This window comes from Pseudorca crassidens, chromosome 7, assembly GCF_039906515.1.
Source record: "Pseudorca crassidens isolate mPseCra1 chromosome 7, mPseCra1.hap1, whole genome shotgun sequence".
In the NCBI taxonomy this organism is placed as follows: Eukaryota; Metazoa; Chordata; class Mammalia; order Artiodactyla; family Delphinidae; genus Pseudorca; species Pseudorca crassidens.
In genome coordinates, this window is record NC_090302.1 from 56,754,421 (window position 1) to 56,774,747 (window position 20,327).

Sequence of the window (20,327 nt, forward strand, 5' to 3'; positions counted from 1 at the left end):
GAAACCCATCTGGGTTTGCTAACTGGTGCTCATAGAAGTTAGGCTCCTACCCAACCACAGAAGCTGGGAGACACGGACCCCATCTTCAGGAGTTGACTAGAACAAACAGTAAATTTGGGGGGTAGCTTTGAGTCTTCTCAGGCAGGCACTTACTTCTGGTTTTTTTTGTTTGTTTGTTTTTGCGGTACGCGGGCCTCTCACTGCCGTGGCCTCTCCCGTTGCGGAGCACAGGCTCCGGACGCGCAGGCCCAGCGGCTATGGCTCACAGGCCCAGCCGCTCCGCGGCATGTGGGATCTTCCCGGACCGGGGCACGAACCCGTGTCCCCTGCATCTGCATCGGCAGGCGGACTCAACCACTGCGCCACCAGGGAAGGCCCTTACTTCTGTTTTTGAGGAAAAAAATGGACTAACAGATGTCTCAATAGTCTGTCATAGGATGGCAGGTGGACAGCTTCTTATATGAGGCAATTATACTGAAATAAGAAGTTTGGTCACTTGATTCAAATTAACTCTGACAGAATTTTATTAAATAACACCTATTTTTAAAACAGATGTGAAGTGTTCAGCAAATGTTTAAGGTATATTGCTGTGGAGCACGTACTTAGTATTTCAAAGGAGGCAATTCCGTGCTTTCCCATGGGGGGTCCACATTCCCTTTACTAAAGTTGATTTTTTTTCTATATGCTAACCTAAAAGATAGTCTCTGCATCTTGCTATAAATACCTTTGAATTGCTGAGGCAATCACTTACTCTGTCCTTGCATAATAATGGTCCTACTAAAAATTAAATTTACCTCGTACACCAACCAACTTAAAAAAAAAAAAAAATCACCCAGGAAGTATCAAAGCCTTCCCAGGCTTGGTTTGTTTCTGCGCTAGAGATGGTAAGTGCACACATTCCTTTGGAGATAAGGTTATCAGTTGAAATAAAGTTTCAATTCAAAGATGCTGGTGTATACAATGGCACTGATCCAAAAACAGAGAAAGAAAGGCCCAGGGGTCCCCATCTTTCCTCCTCCATCATCAGACAATATTTTCCAGTGGGCAGAAGAAGCAGGTGCTCTGATCTGCTCTCAGGCACCTTTGAAGCCATGGTCTTTGCCCGTTAAGAAGTACCCAAGGTGTTTTATTGTTTAGTGTGTACTAGGGCATGAACCTCTGTTTCCTTCTATCATACAGCAAACAGGAATGGAAAAGCAAGATCGCATGGAAGTTTTCCTCAAGTGCAGGAGAAACATTTTCATTTTGCACAACCTGTGGCAGTCAGAGTGGGCAGGGACAAGAACACCCCCTACCCCACCCCCTAGAGGACTAGGAACAAGAGTTATCTGATAGGTGAGGTGGCGGCAGAACAAGTAACATCAACAGCTCAGCCTTGTCTTTGATTGTTTCTAGAAGAGCCTGTTCACAGAATACACATGTTCTCTTTCTCTACAAAGTGCTAAGTAATAAAGCTAACATTTTCATCTCCATCTACCTGATACAATGTCTTCTTTTTTCAGTTGGTCATAAACCCAGAATATTGGTTTGGGGCAGGGAGCAGAGGAGGGGGGTATAGTTAACTGTAGCTCCTAAAATCCCGAGAGAAGACAATGGACCAAGATTTTGACTCACTGAGTAATCTCAGACAGCCTAAAATCCTAGTGTCTCCAAAGAATAAAGCCCTGAATCTGCCCACCTGCAGGTTTGATATCTTGCTCAAAAACGCTCACTGAGAACAAACACAGAGTTAGCAAGAGGAAGAGATGCCCAGCACCCACAATTTTGAGCTCTAGATTATTTTATGGGAATAAAAGTAGAAAGAAGCTTCTAAGTCCTCTACATTTGAGTAAGGAAATCTCCCAAGCCAGAGAAAGCCAGGTAGGTTCCTGCAGGTTAGGGATAGCACTAGAGTATGGGTGTCAGTGGGCAAGTGCTGAGGCTTTGGGGGGTGGGGACACAGAAAGAGTCATGCAAATCAAATCACAGCACTCCTGTTTTTCATCAAGAAATACATTACCATCCTGAGTTCTCCAGTAAGTTCCGCAAAATTGTCTGTGGCACTGAGCAGTTATAATAGCCCATGCCAATATATGATCTCCAGATCTGGTTCTTGCTGGAAATGGCATGCAGAGATGCAAGGATTTCATTTTCACCTGATTGTGGGAAAGAGAGAAATGTTACAGAGAGAAAATGTCTCAAAAGAGAACTCTAGTTATAGTTTTAAGCCCTAGTTTTGTTTGAATATTGACATGAGGAGAACAGCTATATGGGAAATATAAGAATCATCCTCTCAGCAACACTAAGTACTAGATGCAGGAACCTGAAAGATGCCCAAACAGCACTCAGTTACTCCTCAAGGTTGGTTCCTCATAATTTTTTTTGGCTCTTCTTTTTTTGGCTTTGTCAGAATTTCCCAGTATTGACACCTGCCTCATTCCAGTTTTCTTCTGTTCCCTTCACATGTTTTATCTACACCAAATAAAAATTCTGCTCCTGGTAAAATATTTTTCCTTTTATTCATTTTTTTGGGGGGGGGTTAATTTATTTTATTTATTTTTGGCCACGTTGGGTCTTTGTTGCTGCACATGGGCTTTCTCTAGTTGCAGCGAGCGGGGGCTTCTCTTCGTTGCAGCGCACGGGCTTCTTAGTGTGGTGGTTTCTCTTGTTGCAGAACACGGGCTCTAGGCGCGCAGGCTTCAGTAGTTGTGGCTCATGGGCTCTCGAGCGCAGGCTCAGTAGTTGTGGCGCACGGGCTTAGTTGCTCCACGGCATGTGGGATCTTCCCGGACCAGGGCTCGAACCCGTGTCCCCTACATTGGCAGGCGGATTCTCAACCACTGCGCCACCAGGGAAGCCCTGTTTTCCCTTTTAAATTGCCTTATACCAATAGTTGGTATGTCTTAAATAACACATGACCTACATTTTTCTCTAAAATTGCCGTGCTAATTCTGACACTTTTTCCTGTGTGTCGTTGAAAGGGCTACTTATAAAAGGCCCTTCACCCAACCAAGAAAATATAAGTTATAATAAAAGATCCACATGCAGGGTTTTTTTTATATTTATTTATTTCCTTATTTTTTCCCACTTTTTGTTTTTTTGGCTGCGTCAGGGTCTTAGTTGCAGCACATGGTATTTTCGTTGAGGCATGAGGCATGCGGGATCTTTCGTTACAGTGCACAGGCTCTTTGTTGTGGCGCATGGGCTTTCTCTAGTTGTGGCACTCAGGCTTCTCTCTAGTTGTGGCGTGCGGGCTCCAGGGCGCGTGGGCTATGTTGTTTGCGGCACACAGGCTCTCTCATTGAGGCGCGTGAGCTCAATAGTTGTGGTGCCCGGGCTTAGCTGCCCTGCGGCATGTGGGATCTTAGTTCCCTGACCAGGGATCGAACCTGCGTCCCCTACACTGGAAGGTGGATTCTTCACCACTGGACCACCAGGAAAGTCTTAACCAGCATTTTCATTAGGGAACTAGGTAATTAAGGAGGAATTATAAAAGTCCTTGGATGCAGATGAGACCCTATTTGGGGTCATGCACGTAATAACAGCATCTGACATTTTGAGCACTTACTCTTTGCCAGGAATTGTACCAAATGCTTTCCACATCGCTTTGGAAACTAAGGCTTGAAGAGAACCACTCACCTAAGGCTACACGATTTTAAATTAGCTACCCAGCCTAACTCCAGCTTCCACACTTTCCTGAATGTGCCAGATTTCAATCTGCTACTTATACTGCAAGATACTTTCTAGATACAAATGACCTTACCTGGTTCTTTCTCTGCTCCTCTGCATATAGTTAGATCATGCTACTAAAATTTAACTGAGCTTTAACTACTTAGGCAAATGTCTGCCCCCTTTAAGATCTTACAGACTCAGGGACTTCCCTGGTGGTCCAGTGGTAAAGAATCCACCTTCCAATGCAGGGGATGCAGGTTCAATTCCTGGTTGGGGGACTAAGATCCCACATGCCACGGGGCAAGTAAGCCTGCGTGCCACAACTACTGAGCCCGCGCGTCCTGGACCCTGCGCACCACAACTACAGAGCCCGTGCACCACAACTAGAGACAGAAAACCCGCATGCCACAACTAGAGAGAAGCCTGCGTGCCACAATAAAAGATCCCACGTACCTCAACAAAGACCCGACATAGCCAAAAAAAAAAATTAGGGACTCAGTCACTAAATCTTGGAATTGATTGATTTTATTGTTACAAATCTAGGTACAGCAATCTCTAAAATGGCAAACTGGCTAGGAAGATGCTTCACGATGTTTTAATTCTACTGAACTCTGTGACTGTTATTCTCATTAATCCTTCTTTATCTTCATTGAAAACACTGTCACCTTCCATCCTACCCTCCCACCCCACTTGCTTTCACAGTAAATAAATTCACAAGAGATGTGTCATTTTGCCAGACTAGGCTAACAAAAGAGGGGAGTAAGTATCAGTTTACAAGTATCGGTTTCATGAGTAAATACAACCCTACTGCCTTATGATGGACAATCTTGCCTTCTTCCACAGATTTAGGACCTATAGGTGAAAGTACAATAAAACAATATCTGAGGAGATACGCAAGTACAGCATCCTTAGGAACAATCATGCAAGAAATCCAATCACTTCCCAAAGTCTTCTTAGGGCAGAGTGATTAAGAAGCCCAGTAGGAGGGGAAATTAGCAGTGCCTGGCCCGCACCCAATTCAGCAAGGCCAGCTTCAATTAAGATCCTGTGCAAGAGGGACAGGTCCCTGTTCCATATTATGCCATGAGGACAAAAGGTCCAGCTCTCAAATGAGAACAGTCTTTGAAGGACTTTGTCAAATTAAGAGTTTAACCTTTGAGAGTCATACAGTATTGAGTAATATGATTTTTTTTCTACATTACAGAAAGATAATTCTATTGGTAGTGTGGATAGGTCAGAGAGGAGACTCTGGAAACAAGGGGATATGGTAAGAGGCCAGCACAATAGTCCAGGAGGGAGATGGTTCAGGGAGTGTTATGGGTTAAAGGGTTAAACTGTATCCTCTAAAGAGATATGTTTAAGTCCTAACCCCAGGTACCTAAACAATTATATAAAACAGCAGTGGCTGCTACGAGAGATGTTAATATTTATCTGGAGACCCTAAACTCTCAACTAGAATGGTGCAGGAACCTGATTCTTCCTTTTGCGAGAAAACCCATTCTCTCATACCTCCCAGCAGGGCTGAGGATGTTAGTACAAGTTCGTGTGCCCAGTGAAAGAGCTTCAGTTAGAGCCCAGTTCCCTTCTCACCCATTCTGCAGCCTATCCTGTCCATATGCCTTCACCACTGCAGACTAGCCAGGAGCCCACTGCCACATCCCACATCAGTTCAGGGTGTCCATATATCAATACATATCATCATCCCTCATAGTTGCCAATGTCCTACACACTTGGATAAAACACTTGAAAAAATTTAAAGGCCAATTAGCATAAAAGAAGAGCAAAAAAATTAATTATAGATAAGTCCCAGAAGCATAAAAATGTTCAAACTTGAGTTTTTAATCCTGTAACAGAGGAGATTTCCCTGGTGGTGCAGTGGTTAAGACTCCATGCTCCCAATGCAGGGGGCCGGGGTTCGATCCCTGCTCAGGGAACTAGATCCCCCATGCATGCCACAACTAAGAGTTCGCACGCCACATATAAGGAGCTTGCCTGCTGCTACTAAGACCCGGTGCAACCAAATAATCCTATAACAGATATACTCTAGTCCCTATGGGACCAAATTTTCCAAGCACCTGTGGGCTCTGCCCCTACCCAGATAGAGCTAATACAAATACAGCAGGCCCTCCAGGACCCACAGCTTCCAAATTTGTGGATTTCAACCAAGAATCAAAAATATTCGGAAAAAAAATTTTCAGAAAGTTCCAAAAAGCAAAACTTGAATTTGCCCGTGTTGGCAACTATTTACATATCATTTACATCGTATTTACAACTATTTACATAGAATTTACCTTGTATTAAAACTATGTACATGGCATTTACATTGTATTAGGTATTATAAGTAAGCTAGGGATGATTTAAAGTATATGGGGAGGTTGTGCGTAGGTTATATGCAAATGCTGCACCATTTTATATAAGAGACTTGAGCATCCAAGGATTTTGGTATGGTGGAGGGTGGGGGTAAGGGGGCGCCTGAAGCCAATCCCTCCTGGATACTGAGGGACAACTGTATTCCCTGATTGGCCCTCATCATAGCCTGGTCTTGACAACCAATTTTACATTCTATTGGGAACAAAGTGAGTTAATAGAATGAGTAGTCCTCTGTACACCAAGCTAAAGGACACTCATGAGCCATCAAGAGTAGGGTAGGTACTTGGTCATGCTTCTGGAAGTTATAATGGTCTGAGAAACCTTTACCATTCACTCATCCATTGCTCATCATGACAACCTACAAGTCAAGACAGTCTGTGACTTGAAGAACAGAGAGTTAAACTGCTTCTTACTGTGATAAAATCAAGACCTCACCTAGAGATTATCATACTAAGTGAAGTCAAAGAAAAAGACAAATACCACATGATATCAGTTATATGTGGAATCTAAAAAATGATACAAATGAACTTCTTTACAGAACAGAAATAGACTCACAGACACAGAAAACAAACTTATAGTTACCAAAAGGGAAAGAGGAAGGGGGGATAAATCAGGAATTTGGGATTAACAGATACACACTACTATATAAAAAACAGATAAACAACAAGGACCTACTATATAGCACAAGGAACTATATTCAGTGTCTTCTAATAACCTATAATGGAAAATAATTCAGTTATATGTATATAACTGAATCACTTTATACCTGATGCATCGTAAACCAACTATATGTCAATAAAGATAAATAAATTAAAAAAAAATCTAGACCTCAGGCTTTACCAGTCACATTTAATAAAAAACACTCCCCAAAAACACAACTTAATGAGTGTCTGGATTATTTCTAATGTTTGTTCACTGGTCACCATTTCTCATACCTACTAATGAAATCTGACTTTGGTCCAATCAGCAGAAGAGCCAACCTAGTACATTTAGGAACCCAGAGTTTGAGTTACTATGTTAAATAATGCCAAGATCCAATGGACATGGAGAAAAGGGGAGAAGAGGGAAAAGTCCACAATCAGAGGTCTGCCGCTGAACCTCTCTGAAATGGAGCATAGCAGAAGCAGTCTCTAAGACCAAGTTTTGGGGCATGATTGGTCTAAATAAAAGCCCAAATCCTAACCATGCAATATCCACCACTGTACTTCACAATAGAGTTAGATTCCTCTCCCCCTTGGAAAAGAATGCCTTTCTAGAGAAACAGGGTGGGATCCTTAAGTCCAAAGTGGCAGTCTTTTCCACCTACGTAGTAAAAGAAGCATTTTAAAAAGGCAATTGTGTCATCCAAACCCTGGGCAGCACAGTCCCAGGAAAGCTGTGTGAACAAAGAGGAGAGAGGAAAATGATCAGCTTCCCCCCAGAGTGAGCCCCACAGCAGTGCACATTCCTCACTCTTGTCCTTCCAACTGGACAAAAACAGCTTCTTCCTGTTAACAGGCCCAATTCCAGTAACTATCTTCCTGAATATGAAGGACAATGAAACAAACCAGGGAGGAAATGAGACAGAATGAGAAAGGGAATGTCCATTAAAAAACACTTGGATGGATAAACAACAAGGTCCTACTGTATAGCACAGGGAACTATATTCAATATCCTGTAAGAAACCATAATGGAAAAGAATATAAAGAACTATATATATATAGATAGATAGATATACATATATATAAAATATGAAAAACTATATATATATATATATATATATATATATCTCTGAATCACTTTGCTGTAAACCAGAAACTAACACAACATTGCAAATCAACTATACTTCAATTAAAAAAATAAATAAATAAAAACAAAACACTTGGAGACAAACTGTCATTCTCCAGACGTCTGCCTACAGCCTCAAAGAGCAGCCAGACCTTGCATTACTGTGCCCTCCCAGCCATGAAATTCCTTAGTCCTTTAGCGATCTAAGCAGTTAAGTTCTTTTCTTGTGGAATAAATACCTGCTTCTGACCTTGTTTATTCCTCTACCTCAGCACGTTGCATAACGCCCTGGTCCTAATGTACCAAGAACAGAGTTCAGTGACCTGGGCACCATTCCCTAAGAAACTACAGGTGGGTCTCACAATGTTCCTGCTTCTCAGAATTCAGAATGAATGCTTCCTCCTTACATAATTCCATATAAGAGCCTTTCCAATGGTAACTCCCTTGTCACTTGCACCTAAAACATCAAGGAGAATTTTGTACCAACCACTTCCCCAAATATACTTTCTGGTAGGAATAAGCTGATTTAGCTGTTAAATTTCTAGGCCTAGGTTTTAATTTCCCATACATGTGAACTTGGACAAGAACTAGGAGAATGTCATTAGAATAAACAGGCAGGCTATATGGGTCAAGATACCTGCTACACGCCAACACACACACACACACACACACACACACACACACACACACACACACACACACAGTTCCCCACCTTTAACCCATTCCCAAACACACAATTTTTTTTTGCCACAATTATATGGAAAAATGTATCCACGCTTTGCTTTTGCTTTTCTGACAATCTAAAAATATTATGCCTAAGTTTCTACAGAGTATATATTATTCTACCATTTATATTAAAAAATAAATATCTATGGATATGTTGTATATTAACAGAATATCTCTGGGATGATTCTTAAGAAACTGATAAGTGAGAAGGGGTCTTGCTTACCCTGTATATCTTTTCATGCTCTTGAATTTTGGATAATACGACTGTCATTTATTCAAAAAATTTAAATTGAGTTAAAATGTTACACCCAGAACAAAATCCTGCTTGTGAAATACATGGGTGCAGACATCTGCTGTCCCCACAGTGGCTGGCTGTCCACAGAGCATTTTCCAGGCAGCCCAGCAACGCACAGCATGGAGCAGCCATTCAACCAGCAACAGAGCCTCCCTCCCACTCCCTGCCCTTCACGTGCTTTGCAAGATTCTCAGAAAAGGACTCTAAGGAAATCATCAGGACTGGAAACCAAGAAACTCATATCTGAATTTCCCAGAAAGGGCTTTTTCTGCCAGAGGCTGAAGGGAAGAGCTGGGGCTAGAATGTGAGGACAGAGGCTGCTTTAGCATTTTTCTTGCCAAAGCTGCTCAGGAACCATGGGGGGGTGGGGTCCGGGGTCTCAAGATAAACAAACCATGGATGATAGCATATATCAGGATTTTCTGATTTCCTGAGTGGAAGCCAGAATTTGCCTACAAACTCCATCCTAATGTGTAGCCTTTTTCTAACTTCACCTAATCATTTGCAGCACCTCTCTCCCTCCCCCGTAAATAAGTGGGCTTAAGCATGGCTTAACCCCACTTACCCAGCCCATTAAACCCTACTCCCTCTTATTTGCCCAGTTTCTTTCCCTAGCAAAGGAGGGTTTCACAACCACAGTCTGCTGAATTATAGAATTTGTTCAGTCCAGGAAGGCAAACCAATCTATAAGCTCGTTAATGCAGAATAATGACATGGAAACTCTTTGAATTGAAAACGCTTCAAGACTGGCAGAGGGGCGCCCACCCCATGCGACAGGATGTGGTCTGGGCAGCACCACACAGGCCTGACCTGGGGCTCTGGCCCCCCAACCCTAAGCCTGCCAGGCTCTTTCCCATCTTCTTGATCAGCCAATTAATACCCCAGCTCACCCAGCCCCTCATGAGTCTTGGGAATTAGAACCCCTGGCCAGGCACTTCCAGCCGAGAGGGGCCAAGGCACGTCCAACCCGTGTTTCTGATGGCTCCATGGTCCCTCGTCTCCACAGGAGTGAGCAGTCCCTAGAGCTCTGCCTGCTCACCCAAGAGATATACAGGTTCAAGATCTTTATAGCAGCTGTAGGAAAACCAGAAGAGCATCCCATGGCGGGGTAGTGGGGACATGTCTGTTATTTACTTCTGGGACTTGGGTCACACTACTTTCTGTGGGAGACCTCGTCAGCCGCCCCTTTTCATTCCATCTATAAACATTTACAAAAGAAGTGTACAGAGAAACATTACAATTCATAATATTTACCTGGAACACCAGTTGACCTACGTAAGCAGGCCAAATGGTCAATTTGAAATGAGAATCAGAGTGGAAGTCCTGGAGTGTTTGTTTTTCCTCTTTGCTGCCCTGTGAGTAGCTTGTCACGGCCAGCAGAGCAAGAACAAGAAGGGACAAATATGTATTAAGTCCAACTTAAACAATTTAAGATGTTTGCAGGAAAGAGAGAATTTTTATAGATCAAAGGAATACAGGCATATGGAGAAATTTGTAATCCAGCCCAGAATCTCACCAACTAAATTATAATCTCTTTGTGGACAGAGGCATAGTGGTTGCTAGGTACATACTAGGTGCTCAGAAAATACAAGTGAATGAAAATTCACCTAAACTCCCACATATAGTTGTTAGCTCAATATTCACAATAACTCACCTAGCACAGAATCCACAATGACAAATCAATGTGCAAACGGTTCTCACATCCCTAAAGGCATGAACTTCAGAGAAACATTTCTAAAGGGAAACTTGCAGCTATTAAGCAAGTTCTGTGAAATAACACAGTGCCTACAATAATTTCATATTTTCCAAACTTTTGTTTCCTTATTGTTTAATCAGTTAGTACATTGGATGATATGGACATTGAGAATCCTTACTAAAATTCCCAGTTTGCATTTTTATTAAAATACTTCAGGTTTAACAAGTAAAACAAACCTGAGCAGTCAAAACGAGATCAAAGTTCTTCACACATCATATAACAGAGATTTCTAAAAGCAAAGCACAGTGCCATTTGGTGGGGTGAAAAGAGGACATAAGGAATAGAAGCCAGAACACTCACCCTCCTGAAAGCAGCGCACAACCTCGTTGTGGGCCCCCCCCTTCAGGCTCCCGAGCAGGTCAGGCCCCCCACGCCCATTCCCATAAGGTGCTCACTGAGCTCCCATCCCAATGTGGACGGATGGGACTGCCTCACCTGTCTCCCACCCCAGCCAGCCTGTGTGGACTTGAAGTCCTTGGCCACTTGACTTTACCAATCCTCAAACTAAGCTAAACTCAGGCACCCCATTCCTCTGTTCCTGCTCCCAGGTCACTAAATGATGCTGGGTGAGGGGATCCTAGCAAACCTTACAGATTCAAGCCATTAAATCTCAGCAGGTCTTCCATGCAGGGTGATCTAGGCCCCTCACTATCCAGATGATCACTTTCTCACTTTTCTAATGCTCTGTCTCACCCTTCCTGCCTCTCACTTAGATCATCAGACAGGCAGCCCCTAAACTCCTCCCACCTCAGAGTGTCCTTATGTAATCATGTGTACTTTTTTCTCTCTTATGCCTAAGAAAGGTCCAGAATATGATATTGAGGTCCACAAACCCCTGACTTAAAATGTAACCTCTGGCCTCTTGGATTACTTCATCTCAGGCTGCTCTGCCTGTGTGTTTTTCCATGCTCTATTTCCCAATATCCTGGTTTCCACTTTCTTCCCAATACTTCATCCATAGGAAATCTCACTCATTCTCATTAATTCATTCAGAAGACTCACTAAATCTGCAGCTCCATCCCTAATCTCTCTCTTGAGCTCTAGACTCGTTATTTCCAACTACTGATTCAGCTTTTTCAAATGCATGTTCCTGAGTATCTCAAATTCAGTTCTGCTCAAACAACACCCATGATCTCGTCTTCCTCTAGGACCCTCCTCTTCTCCCCGTTTGCTCTCTGTTAATGACATCTCCATCACCCCAAGACACTCAGCCTAGAAACTGACTGACAGTCCTACCTGCTGCCCCGCTGGACCGACCACCATGTTTGTACCAAAACCATACTTCCCACAGGCTGCTCCCAGGCAATTATTGATACTAAGCCCAACAGGAGAACTAATGCAGACCCATTCCTGTAAGATGTGGGACTCCTCTGATGGGTGACTTTGGTTCAAGGACTCTGCTCAGTCTGACCAAAACTTTTTAGATCTGTGCTACAGTCTATGATTCTTCTTACCCAATTCTTCCATCCTTCTCCCCCTCCACCAGGGTCAGACCTGCATCACAGTCTAAAGACTCCCCTGCCTTCTCATGCTCCCACTCTTACATATCTAATATCATCTTGGTGACTGCTTCCTGGTAGACACATTTAAAATCTCACCTCTAAAATCTCCAACAGGGCTTCCCTGGTGGCACAGTCGTTAAGAATCCGCCTGCCAATGCAGGGGACATGGGTTCGAGTCCTGGTCCGGGAAGATCCCACACGCCGCGGAGCAACTAAGCCCATGCGCCACAACTACTGAGCCTGCGCTCTAGAGCCTGTGAACCACAACTACTGAGCCCGCAAGCCACAACTACTGAAGCATGCGTGCCTAGAGCCTGTGCTCCGCAACAAAGAGTAGCCCCCGCTCACCGCAACTAGAGAAAGACTTCGCGCAGCAACGAAGACCCAAGGCAGCCCAAAATAAAAAAAATAAATAAAATCTCCAACAATCTCCCAGCTGGTCTCCTTGCCTCTGTCTCAGAGGCACTCTGCAAAACACAGTTTGAATATGTCACTTCCCTCTGTAATAACTGTTAATGTCTGCCCACTATGTAGAGGAAAACAAATCCTTTATCATGGCTTTGGGCCCTCCATACCTTGCTTTCCATACCTCTCTGCAGCTCAATATTCTACACACATGGTCTACTCACCAACCTCAAATAACCATGTTAGGTTATTTGAGGCATGTCCACACTTCCAAGCCTCTGCTCATGCCATAACCTCAGCTAAACCATTCATCCTATTTGCAGACCTAAGGAGCTATTCAGTATCTATCTCCCTATCAGTTTTAACCTACAGTCAGGGACCATATCTTTATCACCCTTTACTTCCTGATTCTTGCATCCTCAGTGCCTAAAGCAGTATTGTATTTTCCATTGAAGTCTCTCAAGGAATTAAAGTAGATGGAGGAGGCTATAGACATAGATTTGGTGATAGTGGCTTATAACCCAATGGTGACAAAGGGGAGTAGGTTGGGGCATTTAGTCTATGGGCAAATGGCCCTATGTACCTCAATAGTCCTCAAGAGTAATACCATATTTAAAGCACAGTATATTTTATTTTGATAGCATTGAGTACTTTTAAAAGTTAGATAAAATTCATTATAATTTATGATAGCAAGTATATGCTAATTTAGATGAATGTGGTAGTTTTTTAAATATCTATGCAGAAGATTTTTAGGGCAGTGAAAACACCCTGTATGCTACTATAATGGTGGATACATGTCATTATACACTTGTTCAAACCCACAGAATGTGCAACACCAAGAGTGAACCCTAATGTAAACTACGGACTCTGGGTGATGACGATGTGTCAACGTAGGTTCATCAGTGGTAACAAATGTACCCCTCTGGCGGGGGATGTTGATAATGAGGGAGGCTGTGCATATGTGGAGGCAAGAGGTATAGGGGAATTCTCTGTACTTTCTGCTCAATGTTGCTGTGAACCTAAAACTGCTCTAGAAAGGAACGTCTATTAAAAAAAATTTTGCGTGCAATCTTGTTTACACTCCTCCCTTCAAAAGGTGTAAACTAATTCCCCTTCCCTTGAATTTGGGCCAGTCTTAGTGACTCACTTTTATGAACAGCATATGATATAAATGATACTATAGAACTTCCAAGACTAGGTCATAAAAAGAATAGTCTCTGCCTGGCTTTCCTTCTCTCCTGAATCACTGGCTCTGCAGGAATCCAGCTGCCATGTTGTGAGGACACTCAAGCAGTCTGTGGATAGACCCATGTGAGGAGGCACCAGGGCCTCCCACTAACAGCCAGCACCAACTTGCCAGCCATGTTTATGAGCCACCTTGGAAGTGGCTCCTCCAGCCCTAGTTGAGCGTCCACCAACGTGAGACCACAACCTCATGAGTGACTCAGCCAGAACCACCTAGCTTAGTTGCTCCTGGATTCTTGACCCACGGAAACTGTGAGGATAATAAATGTTCATTGTTGTTTTAAGCCACAGTTTTGTAGTAATTTCTTATAAAGCAAGAGATAACTAATACAGTAACTTTGCCAATTTTTAAAAATATTGTTAAAGAATTCCATTTACATAAAATCTTTGATGGTGCTGGATGAATTCCATGATCCTTTAACAAGATGAAGAGGAAAAAGTTGTTTTATATTTTAAGTTCTTTGTCCCGATCACATGACCTATTTGGCCCCTCATCACCATATGTCAGCATGTTTGTATCCTTGCATGTCAAAAAATAAGCAAGTCCTGTGAAAGGATTTCAATCCAAAATGGAACCCAAGGGGAGTTCCCTAGTGGCCACTGTTGTGGCCCAGGTTCAATCCCTGGTCGGGGAACTCAGATCCCACAAGCCACGTGGTCCGTCCACAAAAAAAAAAAAAAAAAGGAACAATTTGAGACAGCAGAAACATAAAAGTTGAAGAGGAAAAGGATGAGACTCATACAGCCAAATGAAGATAAGGTGCTATCAGCAGAAAAAGGACTATTAAGAAAAAAAAAAAGGAACCCAAGGATATGAAATGGAGAACCTCACACATGCTCCCTCAGAAGAACAGAACTTAAGAACTGAGAGACTGATTTCCTGTAAACGCCTGATTTACAGAAGACTGAGACTTATCTCCAGACCAATGAACATCCACCAAGAATCTCTCCATACTCAAGCCAATGAACTTACTGGCTGGGTTCTGGCTGGATGTCTCTCTCTTTGTGCTCCCTGCCCAAAACACAACCTGCCCCAGACCCTCAGTAACTTGTTTGCAGCTTCTACAGCACATGTCTCCTAAATTGCAATTTCTCTGCTATTCCCAAATAAACTCAAATTTCTGGTAATTTGAGCTTGTTTCAGTTTACATCCTTATTTAGATTGATAGTTCAAAATATCTTAATGCTTAAAAATGATACTTTACAAAGACTGAGATTTCTCACTTGGTGTTCTAGTTTCAAAAGGAAGGGGAAAAAACTGATCACAATTTATTTTAGGATTCATCTCTTTTAAAATAAATATTTTCACCTCTCCACTTTTATCAGGATATATCACCACATATTTTTCTGAAATATCCCTGTAGTATAATAAGAAATATCTCTGGTCTTTGGTATTTCCTGAGTGACAAGAGTATCTTGTGTTATTCATACTCAAGTCCTTTTGAGCACACCTGAGTATCTGCTAATAAAGTGATTAGGGTGGGGTTCCTAAATAGCCTCAGGATGTGGCTGGTCAGCAAAAAGACCAAGTGATTAGAGGGCTGGAACTTTCAGGCCCACCAATTGACCTCAGGGAAAAGGAAGGGGGGAGGGGTTGCAGGATAAGCTCTATAAAAACAGCAGATTTGATGAGCTTCTGGGCTGGCTAATACATCCCTGTGCTGGGAAAGTGGCCCACCCCAGTTCCATGGGGGCAAAAGCTCCTGTGCTTGGGACACATCCAGACCCTACCCTACGTACCTCTTCATTTGGCTGTTCACCTGTATCTCTTATAATATCCTTTATAATAAACTAGTAAATGTAAGGAAATGTTAGTGTTCTGTGAGCTGCTCTAGAAAATTAATTGAACCAGAGGAGGGGGTCCAATTTATAGCTTGTTGGTCAGAAGCCCAGGTGAAAACCCTAACTTGTGATTGGCACCTGAAGTGGGGGCAGTTTGGGGGGACTTAATCTGTGAGGTCTGATGCTATATGCAGGTAGACAGTATCAGAAGTGAGTTAAATCGTAGGACAACCAGTTGGTGTCCCCTGAGAACTGAAAATTGCTCGGTGGTGTTGGAAAACACTCCAGAATCCCCCAAATCATTGACAGCATAATTATTCTATTAAGATTCCATCCAGGATGAGACTATAACAATACTCAAATAATTCCATAATTATGCTTCACACATTGCATTTTGCCATTTTCTTTTTCTCAATGAAGGAGCTGCCTTTTTGTGTTTTTCCCTTCTTATAATAACATATTTACACACAAAGAAAACATAGTCAATGTAAAGATTTTGTCTTTGTTTCTAACAGGAAAAGATATACCTCAACTTTTCACATTGTTTTCAGAAATCCCTGTTTTTCTATCCAATTTCACATCACTTCTGTACACTCACAGCATTTTATTCATGTTTCTTATGACATCTTGGACACTTTAACTTTCTGAATCAATTTATGTTAAGATGTAAGCTCCTTGAGGATAGTGACTATGTTTTTTCATACATTTATCCTCACAGTTCCTCGCCTATACTAAATAGCCATAAACACTTACAATTTAGACAATATGTTGACTGTCCAAGGTATCAGTCAGAACAGCAGGGGTCTGCCTAACAAGAATTTATGACAAAAATAAAAGGACAACAGACTGCTGTGAGAGTCTAAACATATAAATAAGGAATAGCCAGACCACAGAACTTTCACCCACAACCTGCAGCAACCTACTCAGGAAACCAACCCCCTTACCTACAATAAACCACCTCTGAACTCAGCCTGCTACAGATTAGACTTGCAGAAAGCCATCTTTTGCTATCTTCAGTGACAATGGAGGAAAATGAATGATAACTTCTGTAACAATTGGCCCAGAAGGGCCAGGACTTGATTAATAACCGACAGCTTCCCTACTCTCGGTCCCTGCTTCCAATTTAGGACCAACCAGACAAAGCCAAACAAGCAGCCCTAACCAATCACATAGGAAGCCCTGCTTGAATTGGCCCACCTACCGCTTGCCCAGGCCAACAGGGCACACCTGAAGCCTTTCCTTTATTTCACTATGAGGTCTTCCCACTCCTCTGCAAAGCAGAAGGCTGACTCCTAGAGCAAGTTCAGAATAAACAGCCTTTGCTTTTCTCATTTGGCTGGTCTTTATTTATTTCCACAGTTGTATAATGAAAATCCATTGGAATTATCCTAAAGATGAAATAATAATTCATATGTGCTGGGAACTGAAGGAGCTAGGAATGGCCAAAGGAGAGATTTGTCAGAGACTGAAGAGTTTACAGGTTGCATCTCACAACAGACTTAATCCAGCTGAAAGATAATTGACGCCCACAGCCAGGGGAACAACTGCCCTGTAGGTGTCCTTGGGGTCAGTTCAGAAGAGTGCCCGTGGACTTCCCTGGTGGCGCAGTGGTTAACAATCTGCCTGCCAATGCAGGGGACACGGGTTCAATACCTGGTCTGGGAAGATCCTATATGTTGCAAAGCAGCTAACAGCATGTGCCACAACTACTGAGCCTGCACTCTAGAGCCCACGAGCCACAACTACTGAGCCTGCGCACTGCAACTACTGAGCCTGTGCACTGCAACTACTGAGCCCACACACCACAACTACTGAAGCCCATGAGTTCTAGGGCCCATGTGCCCCAACTACTGAGCCCGTGTGCTGCAACTGCTGAAGTCCGCACGCCGAGCCCGTGCTCTTCAACAAGAGAAGGCACCGCCATGAGAAGCTCGTGCACCACGACGAAGAGCAGCCTCTACTCACCACAACTAGAGAAAGCCCGCACGCAGCAACGAAGACCCAATGCTGTCAAAAATTTAAAAAAAAAATGGAAGAGTGTCCAACCCCACCTGGGTGACAGTCACCACCTGCAGCTGCGTTACACAATACCTCCTCCCTCTGCTCACTGCCCTCCATTAACCATTTATTAAGATCACTCTAACGATATCTCTTAGAATACAAAGTTCTCACAAGACCATCAAAAGTCTCATTCTGACAGCTCAGCCGGTCAATTCTGGTTGAATAACTTGAACATTAAAGGGTTTAGTGTCTCCTCTCTCTTCCTAAGCATGCTCACAATAAGCAATGTGCAATTTTGTGTAAACTTTAAACCCTGCTTCTGTGAACTTACAGGCTAGTTCAGTCTGGTTCGCTTGAGATGGCTTCACTGAAAATACTATACAGAGAGGCATATCATAGCCGAAAGCAATTGGCATGGTTCATAAAGTATTTAAATTTTGTATTAATAACAAAATAAATACATAGTTATTGTAGAAAATCTAGAAAAAGCAAAGGAATAAAAAGAAATCTAAAATCATCCGTAATGGCACCATACAGAGAAACAAATGTTCCCACTGACATATATCCTTCTAGTTTTTTTTGTTCTTTGTGTATGTCAGTGAGGGATGGAGAATTCACTTGACTAGATGAATCTGACAGGGTTTTGAACTGAATATCTTTGCTTGTTTCTCTAAAGTATGGTTTACTGTGAAGCCAACTAATGATCAAGGTATTCTTTCAAGGCACTTCCTGAAGTGTCCAAGGGGAGGGGGAGCATCCTGCGGGACAGCTGGACCCTCTGTACCTCCCTGACTCTGTCGGGCCACTCTGTCCTGTACAAGCTGGTCCCTTTAGCTCCAGCAGTCTCCCCCAGCCTTGTCCAGCAGAGCATAACTACCCACCCTTCGATACCCAGCCCTAGTCCTGAACTTTTGTCATCCCTTCCCTCGCCCTGGCAGCAGGCCTGAGTGTTCTCACACCTGTGCTCTCAGCCTGCCGCTGCATTTCCACTAGGGCAGCTGGCAAGGGGCAGAGTGATTCCAGTGTGATTGGCCTTGTGCATACCCGTAAACTGGATGCTCTGGAAGAGTCAGGACAGGAGTTTTCTACTTTATACACCCACCCCCTTGCAGAGGACACAACGAAGACAATGTAGACTGACGGCTGGAGTGTGAACAGCAGCTGGTCTGTGTGGGGTGAATTCTGCCTTCACCGCTTACCAGTGGTGACCTTGAGCAGGATTCTTACCCTCTGTATGCCATGGTTTCTTCATCTTTAAAACAGAGTTGTGAATGGTAGTTACCCCTCCGGGTTGTAATAAGGATTAAATTAATACATGAAATACACTTTAAAAAGTGCCCAGCACATGGTAAGCACTACATAAAGATTTGAGATTATAAAGTTATGCATAAGCACTAACCCAAGTATCTCCATGCTGCTACAGCTCTCACAATCTTCTTTTTCCTTAGCAATGAGGGATTTAAGACTCATCTAACTAGCTCTTATTAGTTTTCTCTGTATGCAGTGAACAAATATTTGGTCTAGAATTCCTCTGACTACAGTAGAACACAGGCATTCAGCATTCACGTGAAACCAAGTTTGGATAATGCTGCTCCACTGTTAAATGAAAATGCTTCTGCTAGAGGTTACCTGTACCAATTTGCTCTCCTCACGTGGAACACGTTCATTACCCATGACGTGTGCACACCTCAGATGAAAACACTGATGCCTTCTGTGCTGCCCACGACCACCTCCCCCTCCCCCTCCCCCTCCCCCCCATTTCCGCCCCCAGCTCACTTCCAAGTAGCAAGCTTTGCTGGAGAGCCAGCCCACTTCAGGGCAACGGGGGACTCCTGACTGTGCAATATTTTCTGAGTCACCTCAGACTAACCAGATGGAACCGGCCCCAAGTCTCACAGAAGCTGGGTTTAAAGTTTACACTTAAATTGCAAATTACTTATCAGAAGTCTGCTTCTAAAGAGGAGAGGAGGAGAAATGGAATCCCCCAAGGTTCAAATTAGTCAGCTGGAAACAAGCACCTGAACTAAAAAAGGCTAGATAGCTTTGACATGGTTCCTAGATGCTAATGTTCTTCAGGAACATTTTATTTTAGAGTATATGGTAAAAGGGCTGACCTAACATGTCCTGACTTTGAAAGTCTCAGGAGGGCTTTTACTTATTCAAATATTCACCGATGGCTTGCTTCAAAAATATATAACTCTTCACTGTAAACATTCAATTAATCAGGATTCTGATTTCCTAAACCTTAAGCAGATAAGGCTTCCAGCTATCCCCAAGTCTCAGTCAGTTCAATTGGACAAAAAGCGCATATTTTCTTCTATGAACAAGGTCCCTGCTGTCAGGGGAAATGGTTCAGATTTGAAACTAACAAAGGGAGCAGCCCTCAGCACACCCTGAGTTACAGCATCAGCCAGCTGGAGCTGGACCTGCTTCATATCTCAAGTTCTATACTTTAAAACAAAATAAAGCTTGCCTTCCACATATCCTTTCTGTTCTAAAACGTAAAATAAACCAATTGTCTTCTCTTCACTTGACTCCAGAAGTAAGAGATAGCATTTTTATGATTCAAAACCATGAGAATTCTTTCCTGTTTATAAGAAAAAAAAAAAAAAGCTCTTCAGCTCTGCCTATTTGCCTTTAATTTTTTGTGGATTCGTGCTCAGCCCATGGAAGTCAAATAATCTTCAGACCATTAAAAATATTTTAAATATAAAATAAAATTCTCTTTCTGTTTGAATTTTAAAAATAAATAAAAAATAAATAAAAATAATAAAATTCTAAGAGAGTCTATGGTTAAACTAAGATTTCTTAATCAAGCATGAATCTT

The 20,327-nt window shown here is 42.8% G+C and overlaps 1 protein-coding gene across 2 annotated transcripts in view; it reads right to left on the reverse strand.

The window, feature by feature from the left end:
* GLDC (glycine decarboxylase) overlaps window positions 1-20,327 on the reverse strand; it is a 98,665-nt gene that overhangs the window by 76,726 nt on the left and 1,612 nt on the right. For both annotated transcript variants that reach the window (XM_067744335.1, XM_067744334.1), the window contains exon 3: window positions 2,000-2,135. In XM_067744335.1, the coding sequence (XP_067600436.1) occupies window positions 2,000-2,135 (136 nt within the window). The remainder of the gene's footprint in view (window positions 1-1,999; window positions 2,136-20,327) is intronic.